This window comes from Rhamphochromis longiceps, linkage group LG13, assembly GCF_057381845.1.
Source record: "Rhamphochromis longiceps isolate RC_006_pf linkage group LG13, R_longiceps_female_GT1.1, whole genome shotgun sequence".
NCBI lineage: Eukaryota > Metazoa > Chordata > Actinopteri > Cichliformes > Cichlidae > Rhamphochromis > Rhamphochromis longiceps.
In genome coordinates, this window is record NC_140569.1 from 11,246,219 (window position 1) to 11,261,649 (window position 15,431).

Here is a 15,431-nt window from a genome sequence, read left to right on the forward strand (position 1 = left end):
TCGTCTTTTAATTAATAACTTACATTTACTTCAACATAATATTACACAAAGCTTACCAGTAATGTTTTCACACATGTGTGTTTAATGAATCATTTAAGTTAAATCACCCATGATGCATTAGGAAATGTCTACACACTTATACATGGGCCCATTTTTAGTAACCATCACTGCTGTGTGGACCGATCACATGGTTATAAACCAGGTGAAAATTGCCTTCAAACTTTTGAGCTGTAGTGTAGATTGCAATGATAGTGTATAGTTATCTATTACAGAAGAATATATAGAAGTATGAGGACAGGGACACACTGTAAAAAAGTTATGAGCTGTCTTGCTGCAGAGAAAGTGGAGTCTGTCATCCTTGAAAAGCTCCCAAGATAGGCAGCTGGCAGGTTGAATGATGCTCTGCCTCTGTGGTCAAGTACAGACATAGGCCTTAAGCAACCATGAGCCACTGATAAGCGTGACAGATTAGGAAACATGCATACAGTTCATTAGTTAGACTCCTATGAGCCACTAATAGGAGAAAATGAGCACGCAATAAAGTGGACTTGTTAGGAGAGATTGCCATCAGAGTTAAACACTCCAACTCAATTTTGACGACAAACGCGGCTAAAAAAATGAGCGTTTTGTTGACACTGATGACAAAATCCTGGTCAGATACAGACAGACACATGCATACAACACACACTACTGCTCAAAAGTTTGTGGTCAGACTGAAACAGTCGTCTTTTAATTAATAACTTACATTTACTTCAACATAATATTACACAAAGCTTACCAGTAATGTTTTCACACATGTGTGTTTAATGAATCATTTAAGTTAAATCACCCATGATGCATTAGGAAATGTCTACACACTTATACATGGGCCCATTTTTAGTAACCATCACTGCTGTGTGGACCGATCACATGGTTATAAACCAGGTGAAAATTGCCTTCAAACTTTTGAGCTGTAGTGTAGATTGCAATGATAGTGTATAGTTATCTATTACAGAAGAATATATAGAAGTATGAGGACAGGGACACACTGTAAAAAAGTTATGAGCTGTCTTGCTGCAGAGAAAGTGGAGTCTGTCATCCTTGAAAAGCTCCCAAGATAGGCAGCTGGCAGGTTGAATGATGCTCTGCCTCTGTGGTCAAGTACAGACATAGGCCTTAAGCAACCATGAGCCACTGATAAGCGTGACAGATTAGGAAACATGCATACAGTTCATTAGTTAGACTCCTATGAGCCACTAATAGGAGAAAATGAGCACGCAATAAAGTGGACTTGTTAGGAGAGATTGCCATCAGAGTTAAACACTCCAACTCAATTTTGACGACAAACGCGGCTAAAAAAATGAGCGTTTTGTTGACACTGATGACAAAATCCTGGTCAGATACAGACAGACACATGCATACAACACACACTACTGCTCAAAAGTTTGTGGTCAGACTGAAACAGTCGTCTTTTAATTAATAACTTACATTTACTTTAACATAATATTACACAAAGCTTACCAGTAATGTTTTCACACATGTGTGTTTAATGAATCATTTAAGTTAAATCACCCATGATGCATTAGGAAATGTCTACACACTTATACATGGGCCCATTTTTAGTAACCATCACTGCTGTGTGGACCGATCAGATGGTTATAAACCAGGTGAAAATTGCCTTCAAACTTTTGAGCTGTAGTGTAGATTGCAATGATAAAGTATAGTTATCTATTAAAGAAGAATATATAGAAGTATGAGGACAGGGACACACTGTAAAAAAGTTATGAGCTGTCTTGCTGCAGAGAAAGTGGAGTCTGTCATCCTTGAAAAGCTCCCAAGATAGGCAGCTGGCAGGTTGAATGATGCTCTGCCTCTGTGGTCAAGTACAGACATAGGCCTTAAGCAACCATGAGCCACTGATAAGCGTGACAGATTAGGAAACATGCATACAGTTCATTAGTTAGACTCCTATGAGCCACTAATAGGAGAAAATGAGCACGCGATAAAGTGGACTTGTTAGGGAGAGATTGCCATCAGAGTTAAACACTCCAACTCAATTTTGACGACAAACGCGGCTAAAAAAATGAGCGTTTTGTTGACACTGATGACAAAATCCTGGTCAGATACAGACAGACACATGCATACAACACACACTACTGCTCAAAAGTTTGTGGTCAGACTGAAACAGTCGTCTTTTAATTAATAACTTACATTTACTTTAACATAATATTACAGGAAAATGATCAGAAATGTTTTCACAGATGTGTGTTTAATGAATCATTTAAGTTAAATCACCCATGATGCATTAGGAAATGTCTACACACTTATACATGGGCCCATTTTTAGTAACCATCACTGCTGTGTGGACTGATCACATGGTTATAAACCAGGTGAAAATTGACTTCAAACTTTTGAGCTGTAATGTAGATTGCAATGATAGTGTATAGTTATCTATTACAGAAGAATATATAGAAGTATGAGGACAGGGAGACACTGCAAAAAAGTTATGAGCTGTCTTGCTGCAGAGAAAGTGGAGTCTGTCATCCTTGAAAAGCTCCCAAGATAGGCAGCTGGCAGGTTGAATGATGCTCTGCCTCTGTGGTCAAGTACAGACATAGGCCTTAAGCAACCATGAGCCACTGATAAGCGTGACAGATTAGGAAACATGCATACAGTTCATTAGTTAGACTTCTATGAGCCACTAATAGGAGAAAATGAGCACGCAATAAAGTGGACTTGTTAGGGAGAGATTGCCATCAGAGTTAAACACTCCAACTCAATTTTGACGACAAACACGGCTAAAAAAATGAGCGTTTTGTTGACACTGATGACAAAATCCTGGTCAGATACAGACAGACACATGCATACAACACACACTACTGCTCAAAAGTTTGTGGTCAGACTGAAACAGTTGTCTTTTAATTAATAACTTACATTTACTTCAACATAATATTACACAAAGCTTACCAGTAATGTTTTCACACATGTGTGTTTAATGAATCATTTAAGTTAAATCACCCATGATGCATTAGGAAATGTCTACACACTTATACATGGGCCCATTTTTAGTAACCATCACTGCTGTGTGGACCGATCACATGGTTATAAACCAGGTGAAAATTGCCTTCAAACTTTTGAGCTGTAGTGTAGATTGCAATGATAGTGTATAGTTATCTATTACAGAAGAATATATAGAAGTATGAGGACAGGGACACACTGTAAAAAAGTTATGAGCTGTCTTGCTGCAGAGAAAGTGGAGTCTGTCATCCTTGAAAAGCTCCCAAGATAGGCAGCTGGCAGGTTGAATGATGCTCTGCCTCTGTGGTCAAGTACAGACATAGGCCTTAAGCAACCATGAGCCACTGATAAGCGTGACAGATTAGGAAACATGCATACAGTTCATTAGTTAGACTCCTATGAGCCACTAATAGGAGAAAATGAGCACGCAATAAAGTGGACTTGTTAGGAGAGATTGCCATCAGAGTTAAACACTCCAACTCAATTTTGACGACAAACGCGGCTAAAAAAATGAGCGTTTTGTTGACACTGATGACAAAATCCTGGTCAGATACAGACAGACACATGCATACAACACACACTACTGCTCAAAAGTTTGTGGTCAGACTGAAACAGTCGTCTTTTAATTAATAACTTACATTTACTTTAACATAATATTACACAAAGCTTACCAGTAATGTTTTCACACATGTGTGTTTAATGAAACATTTAAGTTAAATCACCCATGATGCATTAGGAAATGTCTACACACTTATACATGGGCCCATTTTTAGTAACCATCACTGCTGTGTGGACCGATCACATGGTTATAAACCAGGTGAAAATTGACTTCAAACTTTTGAGCTGTAGTGTAGATTGCAATGATAGTGTATAGTTATCTATTACAGAAGAATATATAGAAGTATAAGGACAGGGACACACTGTAAAAAAGTTATGAGCTGTCTTGCTGCAGAGAAAGTGGAGTCTGTCATCCTTGAAAAGCTCCCAAGATAGGCAGCTGGCAGGTTGAATGATGCTCTGCCTCTGTGGTCAAGTACAGACATAGGCCTTAAGCAACCATGAGCCACTGATAAGCATGACAGATTAGGAAACATGCATACAGTTCATTAGTTAGACTCCTATGAGCCACTAATAGGAGAAAATGAGCACGCAATAAAGTGGACTTGTTAGGGAGAGATTGCCATCAGAGTTAAACACTCCAACTCAATTTTGACGACAAACGCGGCTAAAAAAATGAGCGCTTTGTTGACACTGATGACAAAATCCTGGTCAGATACAGACAGACACATGCATACAACACACACTACTGCTCAAAAGTTTGTGGTCAGACTGAAACAGTCGTCTTTTAATTAATAACTTACATTTACTTTAACATAATATTACACAAAGCTTACCAGTAATGTTTTCACACATGTGTGTTTAATGAATCATTTAAGTTAAATCACCCATGATGCATTAGGAAATGTCTACACACTTATACATGGGCCCATTTTTAGTAACCATCACTGCTGTGTGGACCGATCACATGGTTATAAACCAGGTGAAAATTGACTTCAAACTTTTGAGCTGTAGTGTAGATTGCAATGATAGTGTATAGTTATCTATTACAGAAGCATATATAGAAGTATGAGGACAGGGAGACACTGCAAAAAAGTTATGAGCTGTCTTGCTGCAGAGAAAGTGGAGTCTGTCATCCTTGAAAAGCTCCCAAGATAGGCAGCTGGCAGGTTGAATGATGCTCTGCCTCTGTGGTCAAGTACAGACATAGGCCTTAAGCAACCATGAGCCACTGATAAGCGTGACAGATTAGGAAACATGCATACAGTTCATTAGTTAGACTTCTATGAGCCACTAATAGGAGAAAATGAGCACGCAATAAAGTGGACTTGTTAGGGAGAGATTGCCATCAGAGTTAAACACTCCAACTCAATTTTGACGACAAACACGGCTAAAAAAATGAGCGTTTTGTTGACACTGATGACAAAATCCTGGTCAGATACAGACAGACACATGCATACAACACACACTACTGCTCAAAAGTTTGTGGTCAGACTGAAACAGTTGTCTTTTAATTAATAACTTACATTTACTTCAACATAATATTACACAAAGCTTACCAGTAATGTTTTCACACATGTGTGTTTAATGAATCATTTAAGTTAAATCACCCATGATGCATTAGGAAATGTCTACACACTTATACATGGGCCCATTTTTAGTAACCATCACTGCTGTGTGGACCGATCACATGGTTATAAACCAGGTGAAAATTGCCTTCAAACTTTTGAGCTGTAGTGTAGATTGCAATGATAGTGTATAGTTATCTATTACAGAAGAATATATAGAAGTATGAGGACAGGGACACACTGTAAAAAAGTTATGAGCTGTCTTGCTGCAGAGAAAGTGGAGTCTGTCATCCTTGAAAAGCTCCCAAGATAGGCAGCTGGCAGGTTGAATGATGCTCTGCCTCTGTGGTCAAGTACAGACATAGGCCTTAAGCAACCATGAGCCACTGATAAGCGTGACAGATTAGGAAACATGCATACAGTTCATTAGTTAGACTCCTATGAGCCACTAATAGGAGAAAATGAGCACGCAATAAAGTGGACTTGTTAGGAGAGATTGCCATCAGAGTTAAACACTCCAACTCAATTTTGACGACAAACGCGGCTAAAAAAATGAGCGTTTTGTTGACACTGATGACAAAATCCTGGTCAGATACAGACAGACACATGCATACAACACACACTACTGCTCAAAAGTTTGTGGTCAGACTGAAACAGTCGTCTTTTAATTAATAACTTACATTTACTTTAACATAACGTTACAGGAAAATGATCAGAAATGTTTTCACAGATGTGTGTTTAATGAATCATTTAAGTTAAATCACCCATGATGCATTAGGAAATGTCTACACACTTATACATGGGCCCATTTTTAGTAACCATCACTGCTGTGTGGACCGATCACATGGTTATAAACCAGGTGAAAATTGACTTCAAACTTTTGAGCTGTAGTGTAGATTGCAATGATAGTGTATAGTTATCTATTACAGAAGAATATATAGAAGTATAAGGACAGGGACACACTGTAAAAAAGTTATGAGCTGTCTTGCTGCAGAGAAAGTGGAGTCTGTCATCCTTGAAAAGCTCCCAAGATAGGCAGCTGGCAGGTTGAATGATGCTCTGCCTCTGTGGTCAAGTACAGACATAGGCCTTAAGCAACCATGAGCCACTGATAAGCATGACAGATTAGGAAACATGCATACAGTTCATTAGTTAGACTCCTATGAGCCACTAATAGGAGAAAATGAGCACGCAATAAAGTGGACTTGTTAGGGAGAGATTGCCATCAGAGTTAAACACTCCAACTCAATTTTGACGACAAACGCGGCTAAAAAAATGAGCGCTTTGTTGACACTGATGACAAAATCCTGGTCAGATACAGACAGACACATGCATACAACACACACTACTGCTCAAAAGTTTGTGGTCAGACTGAAACAGTCGTCTTTTAATTAATAACTTACATTTACTTTAACATAATATTACACAAAGCTTACCAGTAATGTTTTCACAGATGTGTGTTCAATGAATCATTTAAGTTAAATCACCCATGATGCATTAGGAAATGTCTACACACTTATACATGGGCCCATTTTTAGTAACCATCACTGCTGTGTGGACCGATCACATGGTTATAAACCAGGTGAAAATTGACTTCAAACTTTTGAGCTGTAGTGTAGATTGCAATGATAGTGTATAGTTATCTATTACAGAAGAATATATAGAAGTATGAGGACAGGGACACACTGTAAAAAAGTTATGAGCTGTCTTGCTGCAGAGAAAGTGGAGTCTGTCATCCTTGAAAAGCTCCCAAGATAGGCAGCTGGCAGGTTGAATGATACTCTGCCTCTGTGGTCAAGTACAGACATAGGCCTTAAGCAACCATGAGCCACTGATAAGCGTGACAGATTAGGAAACATGCATACAGTTCATTAGTTAGACTCCTATGAGCCACTAATAGGAGAAAATGAGCACGCAATAAAGTGGACTTGTTAGGAGAGATTGCCATCAGAGTTAAACACTCCAACTCAATTTTGACGACAAACGCGGCTAAAAAAATGAGCGTTTTGTTGACACTGATGACAAAATCCTGGTCAGATACAGACAGACACATGCATACAACACACACTACTGCTCAAAAGTTTGTGGTCAGACTGAAACAGTCGTCTTTTAATTAATAACTTACATTTACTTTAACATAATATTACACAAAGCTTACCAGTAATGTTTTCACACATGTGTGTTCAATGAATCATTTAAGTTAAATCACCCATGATGCATTAGGAAATGTCTACACACTTATACATGGGCCCATTTTTAGTAACCATCACTGCTGTGTGGACCGATCACATGGTTATAAACCAGGTGAAAATTGCCTTCAAACTTTTGAGCTGTAGTGTAGATTGCAATGACAGAGTATAGTTATCTATTACAGAAGAATATATAGAAGTATGAGGACAGGGACACGCTGTAAAAAAGTTATGAGCTGTCTTGCTGCAGAGAAAGTGGAGTCTGTCATCCTTGAAAAGCTCCCAAGATAGGCAGCTGGCAGGTTGAATGATGCTCTGCCTCTGTGGTCAAGTACAGACATAGGCCTTAAGCAACCATGAGCCACTGATAAGCGTGACAGATTAGGAAACATGCATACAGTTCATTAGTTAGACTCCTATGAGCCACTAATAGGAGAAAATGAGCACGCAATAAAGTGGACTTGTTAGGGAGAGATTGCCATCAGAGTTAAACACTCCAACTCAATTTTGACGACAAACGTGGCTAAAAAAATGAGCGTTTTGTTGACACTGATGACAAAATCCTGACAGCTCGTACATTTGCTTCTTCCACACATATATAAGCATTGAGCCAAATTTAGTAATGCCAACATATTAAAAGAACAATCCTTGTCTGTTATATATAATACATCTATATATACACTGTCACAGATACTTGTCTTTAAGTGAAGATTTAAGGTGATAGAAAATAGAAATAGATGCAACTTGAATCTTTACTGAAGCTCAGTGTTTGGCACAGAGTTCATTTTCACTGCTGTAATAACTAATAATGAATAATATAATATTGGCCATATTATATTTACATTACCAAAGTGAGATGACTTTAGTCTCATGAACAACATTAGCTAATTTTTATTTTATAGCTAATCTTAAATGACTGTTCAGTACAGAAATGAAGCCCAAAAATCATGTTTTACAGTTCTCAGCCTCAGATACTTATCAAATCACACAAAGCTCATGTAGAAACAAATGTACAAAATATGTTCTCCTTCATTTCTGTCAAACAAAGATGTATGAAACGTTTCCAGCTGTTAGTATCATGGTTGCTAGGCAACCTGGGCAGCGCGAGGCTAGACCGTCCCATCTCACAAGCCTACAAGCCTCACACTTCCGGCCTCAGCGGTCTTTGAGTGCGGCCCTTGAGGACCGTTAAGGCTGCGTACTTTAAGGCTGCAGACTCTGAATTGAGAAACAGGCTGTATCCCAATCCAGGGTCTAGCCTCCGCTGCCCAGGTTGCCTAGCAACCATGATACTAACAGCTGGAAACGTGTCATACAATTTTGTTTGACAGAAATGAAGGAGAACATATTTTGTTCATTTGTTTGTTTGTTTCTACATGAGCTTTGATCATTCTCTGTAAGATTAAGCTCAGCTATTGAACGGCGTATATTTTAAAGTAAAGGCTTTAAAACCAAGTTAGTACAAACGTCACTAATGTCACATAACTTTGCCGACATGTGGCCAACAGTAATGTTTTAATGGTCTTCGTTATTAAACATTTGCACATAAATAAGTGACATAATATTCAGTACTTACTTAAAGTTTACTCTTCGGGCGCCCCACACTATGGAACGCCAGGACTGCCATAATGAATTAATTAAATACACCATTAAATAATTAATTAAATGTGTCAATAATTAATTAAAATGTGAAATACATAAATAATTAATTAAATATGTCAATAATTAATTAATTAAATGTGTCAATAATTAATTAAAATGTGAAATACATAAATAATTAATTAAATGTGTCAATAATTAATTAATTACATGTGTCATAACTATTTATTTAATTAATTAATTCCAATTTTAATTAATTATTGCCACATTTAATTAATTATTTAATGGTGTATTTAATTAATTCATTATGGCAGTCCTGGCGCTCCATACTCATCCGCCGTTTTTTTCGGCAAAATTATCCACACCCACCGCCGCGCTATGCATTCTGGGATATGTTGGGCCACGAAGTCTACACTGCCACAGCCTTAAAATTCAGGGAAATTAAGGACGCATTTCAGGGCCGCATTTCGAGCAGCCTTTGAATTGGGACAGCTTTCGGCGCGCCGCTGTGACGTAATCGGCCTTGAAATGCGTACTTTAAGGCTGCAGACCCTGAATTGGGATACAGCCACAGTCCCTGAATTGGGATACAACCATACATACATGTTTTGGTTCGTGCAACTGGTCCGTCCGGTTATTGTCTCCCCAGAAACATTTCCGTTGTCTTTTTTCCTATTTCCGTTGTGCTTTATGTGCTTTTGTAGCGTTTTTCTTTTTGCAAGCGTTTTTCTTTTTGCAGCATTTTTCTTTTTGCAAGTGTTTTCTGAAGTTGCAGTCCGTTTGGCCTCTCAGGGCCACCGTAGGGGTAGTACTTAATGGATTGAAAAGAAAAAAGATGACACCCTTGTAGTTCACACAAGTGGTGATGAGTTATAATTTGTAAGGTTTGAGTAATCATAAATTTTAAAACAGGAAAGTATACTATTTAACATATATTAAGTCAAAGCTAATACAGCTGCTCATATATAGGTAATTTGAAGAACTACCTACACCAATGAGTAGACTTCCCAGAATGGAAACAGCACTCTTTGTGTGGTTGGAGAAAACAGTCAAGTTGTTAAGAACAATGACTGAGAAGAATCCGCCTGTGTACAGCAGCAGGCTGCCTTCCTAGAATTTGGATATCCCCCGTGCGCTCGTCTCTGTATTATGTGCATTACCTCTCTTGGAAAATTAAAACCACAGCAGCTTTTTATAGCTTTTTTCATTCACTATCATCTTACACCAAAAGTCTACTCTGAAGAAGATTATTCTAAACATGCAACACAGTCACCAATCCCAGCAAATTCACCCCTAAGTCAGACTGTACAATACAGAAAATAAAAGAGCTACATCTCAGACTCTACAGGCTTCAGTTAGCATGTTAAATGTGAAAGTTCAGTTAGAAAAAGACTGAACAAAAACGGCCTGAGTTGAGCGATTAACCAAAGTGACAAACATTGCTCTAAATAATACTCCCCTAATCCAAGTAGTCACCTAAACCTGGACGTGGATTTAGAGGCCTGAGGGCCATCTCACACATTTATTCAGAAAAAAAAACAAAACAAGTTTCAATTAAAATTAAACAAATCAAAATCTTGTGGACGTATGCCTTTTACATGTTGGTAAAATGTTTAGAATGAGATGGAGATATAACACTCATGCACCCTGAAAATTATGAAGGTCTAAATATGTATCAAAGGGACTCACTGAACATCAGTGGATTTCTATGGGGCAAAAGTACTTAAACTAGCCACTGTGACCATTGTGGCAGAGAATGAATGTTACTGATGGGAACTATGAGGGTTTGTAGTTAAATTCCTGCTCTTACAGGATCAGTGAGTGTCTGTTTAAAGATTATTAATTCCAGTAAGATAACACATCCTGTCATAAAACTCACAATGAGTTCAAATCTCTGAGAATTGTTTCCAGCACCTTGTTTTGAAGGCAAAAGTGCAGTACTAGCAAGGTGTACCTAATGTAGTGAGAGGTGAGTGTTTTTTTTCACTGCCTAGTCAAATGAAATTGGACAGACAAGTGTATGGCTCTTTTTTATTAACAGTAAGAACCAATGCAGATAACTGAACAAATATAAAATGCATGAAACATCCACAACATATTAAAACAAAAAAAAAATAAAATAAATAAAATGTTTTTTTTTCTTTACAAAAATAACAAGAAAAAAAATACAAAGACCACTGAGCAGATGACACATGTAGAGTTTTAAAAAATAAGCCTGTACCTAGCATTCACAGTCCCCCAATTTATATTTTTTCTGATAAAATGGGAGAAAATAAAAAATAAAAACACAATTAGAGGCTTCTTCTTCTTCTTCTTCTTTTTTTTGTACAGGCAGAATAGTTCCAGAGAGGCAAGGCAGTCACGTCTGATATCAGGCTAAATGATATCGCTCATCTGATGCAGCCTTTGACTACTTCTGCATGAAAACACACCACAATCTGATGTGCAAAACCAGATAAATCTTCCTTAGACGACTACGTCTTTTTTTCTTCTTGTAATCAATGCCCCCCCAGCTTCAAAACGGGCACTTTGAGGCATTGAAAAACATTGTACAGTACGGTATAGAGAAGGAAATGAACATGTATTGTGGTACCTAATTCACTATTCCATGAGCATCTAAGTACTAATACACTTGCCTTTAAGTTGTCTTACTCTAGTACACAGACTATAAGCTGGAGAGAGATTCAGAAAATGGTTAGTCCCCATAAAATAACTACAAAAGCAGCAATGTCAATGAGTAAGAGGTTAATTATACTGAAATTCCACAGTATCAGTAAGATAACAATGCACCTTCTGTATATACACAAGCAAAATTCATTAAATCTTCACAGACGGGGAGCTTATTTTGTAATTATCTAATCAATTCAACGACTTGATATTTTAAACCATAAAAAGGCTTCTTGTGAGGTGCCTATATTCTTTTGACAGCACATTAATTGAAACTAACCCAGCAGCTTTTTTCAAGTTCAGATTTTGTATGCACAAAGAAAACGAACAAGTCAAATCATAAAAAGTGTCTAAATATAAAACAGTGGTTTAAACAGTGACCTTCTTTGTTGCTACTTGAAACAGAAGTCAATCTGTGACTTGGAAAGAAAAAAAAAAAGCAGAGAAAAAGCCAATTGGAAATCATAAAGACACTTAGGCATAGATTCTCACAGGGGCCAGAAATATCTGTTTGCAATTATTAAAATAATGATTCGTTATAATAAATAATCTTCTTGAATTCTTGATTTGCTAACAGAGACTGGGTTTTGACATTCAGAGAGGTGGGTGAACTGCAGACCAGATCACGTTAAGATGAACTGCAATATCAGTTGATGACTTTTTAGTGTTTGGAAACATACTCGCTTTGGTAAGTGATTATCATTGGTTTCCCTTAGGCTGTTACTACTGAGTAAAACCACTATTCAGTATTGTTGAGAGCAACCCAGGCGCTAGCTTGCAGGGAGAAAACACTCTGCTCTCTCATGCATGTGCTACTGCTCTGACAAACATGTTTCCAGCTACAAGGAGGAAAAAATGGGGAGGACAGAGGGGAACATAACAGGCGAACAAGAAATAGGTGAACCGACAGATGGGGAGGCACTGCAAATCAGTTTGAGAGACGGCTCGATGGACGGTTACAATTCGGAAATATATAAAACATCTGCAATTTGGCAGTTCCTGGCATAAAGCATGTCTATTTATGACTGTGGTTTGTCAGGGTGGTTATTTAAGGCTGCTGAAATATTCTTTGCACTGGCGTGGAGCTAATAAATTATTGCAGTGTGTTGTATTTTGTTCTAGTGTAAATAGAACATGTTTTGCAAGTGTTATGTTACAATGCAGTCTGTCATGAAAGTGTTAAAAGTCTTTGAAGTAGAAGGGATACGGGGTCATGCTGCTACTATGGAGGATATGTTTTAAGGCATGTCCTTAGTGTAGAAGGGGTCCAGACACACGGAGAAGGCAAGAGGACTGGAGGAGACTGTACGCCCACAGAAATCTGTCCACTGAGAGAGCACCCGACCGGTACCGCCATGTCAGCCGGCCAGCTTGAACAGTTCAAAGTTGAAATGTCAGTCTTTCATTCATGGGTCAATTTCTGTTCATGGTTAACTCATGATGTATCAGCTGAGGGTCAGAGAGGGGAGTCTAAACGTCAGATGAAGCACTTCAATTCTGGTGAGGAGATCTTTTTTTTTAATATTATGCTATAATCTTAGACTGGTATAGTCTCAGAATGGCCATTGTTCTGTCATAAACAAATAAACAAACAAAACAGTTTGAATGTTTCTACATGGATCACCAGCCGCTAGCACTCCAATCCATTTGTTTATTCACATAAACCAAACTTTATTTCTGGGCGATGGCCTCCTCTCCGCTCGGCCGGATCCGGCTGAAGCTAAGACCTCCGACTGCCGATTTACCCAAACCAATGCTGGTGTCGCGTGCTTTCTCCTCCGTGCTGGCAGAAGAAGTCTGAACCCTGGCGGAGGCTGCTGCTGAACCTCCAGACCCTGGAAGTATCTCCGGCAGTGATTCTTTGGCTGGGGGTGCCGACCCAGGGCTGGTAGCAGAGGGGGGAGTTGTTTTGGCGGCTTGGGGCTTTGTAGGGGTTGTGGGGCTGGTCAGGCTGAGGCTGGCCAAGGCATCCAGAGTCCCATCTGGGTCTACCATCACATTGATCACTATCACAGAAATAGACAGAGGGTCAGTGTGTGAAAGGCTTCATGTAAAAGCCAGTGTATATTTTCTATTGTAAAATATAGTTTTTGATCTGGTCTTGCTTTAAAAGCCACATGCACAAGTGTAGAAGAAGAAAAACATTTCAGATTTGCAGAGAATCTTTCTGACACCTCCATTTCCTACATATGTGTCCGTCCCATTTTGCAGGGTGATGAATTTTCAGCATTTGAAAGAAATCCATCATTTTTATTTCTTTTCCCTTAGTATTAAGGTGCTTCTCAACTTTTAAATACAAATAAACAGAGTTGAGATGCAGGAAAATGTCTACGACTCTGAGCGAGTTCACATTTATAATTTACCTTGAAGCTGCTTTTCGACTCTCTTCAGTTCAAGCAGAATACCAGAAATTTCCTGTGAATGGAGGGTGGAAATAAAATGATTAGGAAGTAAAACGATTGGGTTCACTTAACACTGGGAATTGTTTGTCACTCGATATGATTCAGACAGATGAATTTACGCACCTTGTTGGAAGTTTTAAGGAGTGGTACTTCACTCTCTGATCTTAGTTTACTCTCAATTTCATCCCAGTTTCTGTCCTTATCCTTAAACAAAATCCTGGAAGCAAACATTGTACAACAGGTCACGTTTGTATTCAGGATCAATGGGTTAGAGTTAGGCACTGTAGATATGTTGTTAAATGCTAATGGTACTTATATCAACAAGTATACTCACCTTATTTTTCCTGCTGTTTTGTCAATGGAGTGCCTGATCTTGGTGGACAGCTGGGAAACTGAATGGAGCAGCAGGCTGTCTAACACGGCCTGCATGCACACAGAAGAAGAAACTGACTGTTAAGCTGACTGCTGAATGCAATGCAGCTTCCAGAAATTTGGTGTCATATGTTCTTGTTTGCCTCTCACCTCCTCTCTATTCCAGGTGCGTCTTCTTAAAGCTCGAGGCTCCAAGTTGTCAGGAGCACGGGGCCGGAGCTCTGCTGGTTTACCGTTTATCTCTGGTGGCTTACTAGTTGAAATCACAGGTGGGATCTTCCTGAAGTTGAGGCTCTCATCAAACACCCGATCAACCAACTAGGCAAAGAGGGGGAGAGATGGAGCAGGGAGAGAAGAAGGATGTCAAAGTTTTGAACTGAAAGTAGAACTTCGGTGTTGTTCTACTTTAGTTTAACATAGTATGTGAGAATTCATGGGAAATGAAAGAAAAACTCTATCAGTAAAAGCTAAGCAGCTCTGAAGCTTTTTAACTGTTTAGCCAAAGAAAGTCGGTTTTTAGTCTTATAGTAGAAAAATAATAAAAAAAATACTCTCTTGGTCAAAATAAGGATAAACGAAAGTGGAGTGCATGGGACTGTAATACGTGAATACCACACAGCAGGTGAGATCAAGAAGCAGCAGAGAGGCATTTTTTTTAAATGAAAGCAAAACATTAAGATGGAAGAGTGCAATGGAAACACACGCAATAAGGCAATAAGAAGAAGAAAAATGGGCACCTTTTTCATGCTGTCCTGTATATCCGGCTGCGTAGGACGTGCAGGGCCTACCTCTTCCCGAGTGTCAATGGCCGATCCTGGAGTTGTGGCAGCGGTGCTGACTGTGGTGCTGGGTGCTGTGCCGGATGAGCTGACTGAGTCAATCTCGCCGGCAACATCGTGGATTTCACGAGCCAAGATGGCCAAGTCCTTAGCCAGGTCCTGGCTGATCCTGCGCACACAGGGGAATAACCTGTTAACCATCAGACGGGGTTCTTTAGGACTCGGGATAAACAGCCACATGAACACATGAAACCTGCATACACAGAACAGCATATACAAAACCGTTAAACCATTAAAGCT

The 15,431-nt window shown here is 38.9% G+C and overlaps 1 protein-coding gene across 6 annotated transcripts in view; it reads right to left on the minus strand.

Annotated features, from left to right (window-relative positions):
• Positions 1-10,922: 10,922 nt before the first annotated feature.
• Positions 10,923-15,431, minus strand: part of cep170aa (centrosomal protein 170Aa) — a 39,250-nt gene continuing 34,741 nt past the window's right edge. For 2 of the 6 annotated variants that reach the window (XM_085427601.1, XM_085427598.1), the window contains 6 exons: positions 15,090-15,300; positions 14,503-14,670; positions 14,315-14,403; positions 14,104-14,197; positions 13,942-13,993; positions 10,923-13,584 (listed from right to left, as the gene is read on the minus strand). In XM_085427601.1, the coding sequence (XP_085283727.1) occupies positions 13,250-13,584; positions 13,942-13,993; positions 14,104-14,197; positions 14,315-14,403; positions 14,503-14,670; positions 15,090-15,300 (949 nt within the window). In that variant the 3' untranslated portion in view covers positions 10,923-13,249. Of the gene's footprint in view, positions 13,585-13,941; positions 13,994-14,103; positions 14,198-14,314; positions 14,404-14,502; positions 14,671-15,089; positions 15,322-15,431 lie in introns of all 6 variants that reach the window. The other 4 variants (XM_085427599.1, XM_085427597.1, XM_085427602.1 and 1 more) reach the window with 3 other exon arrangements.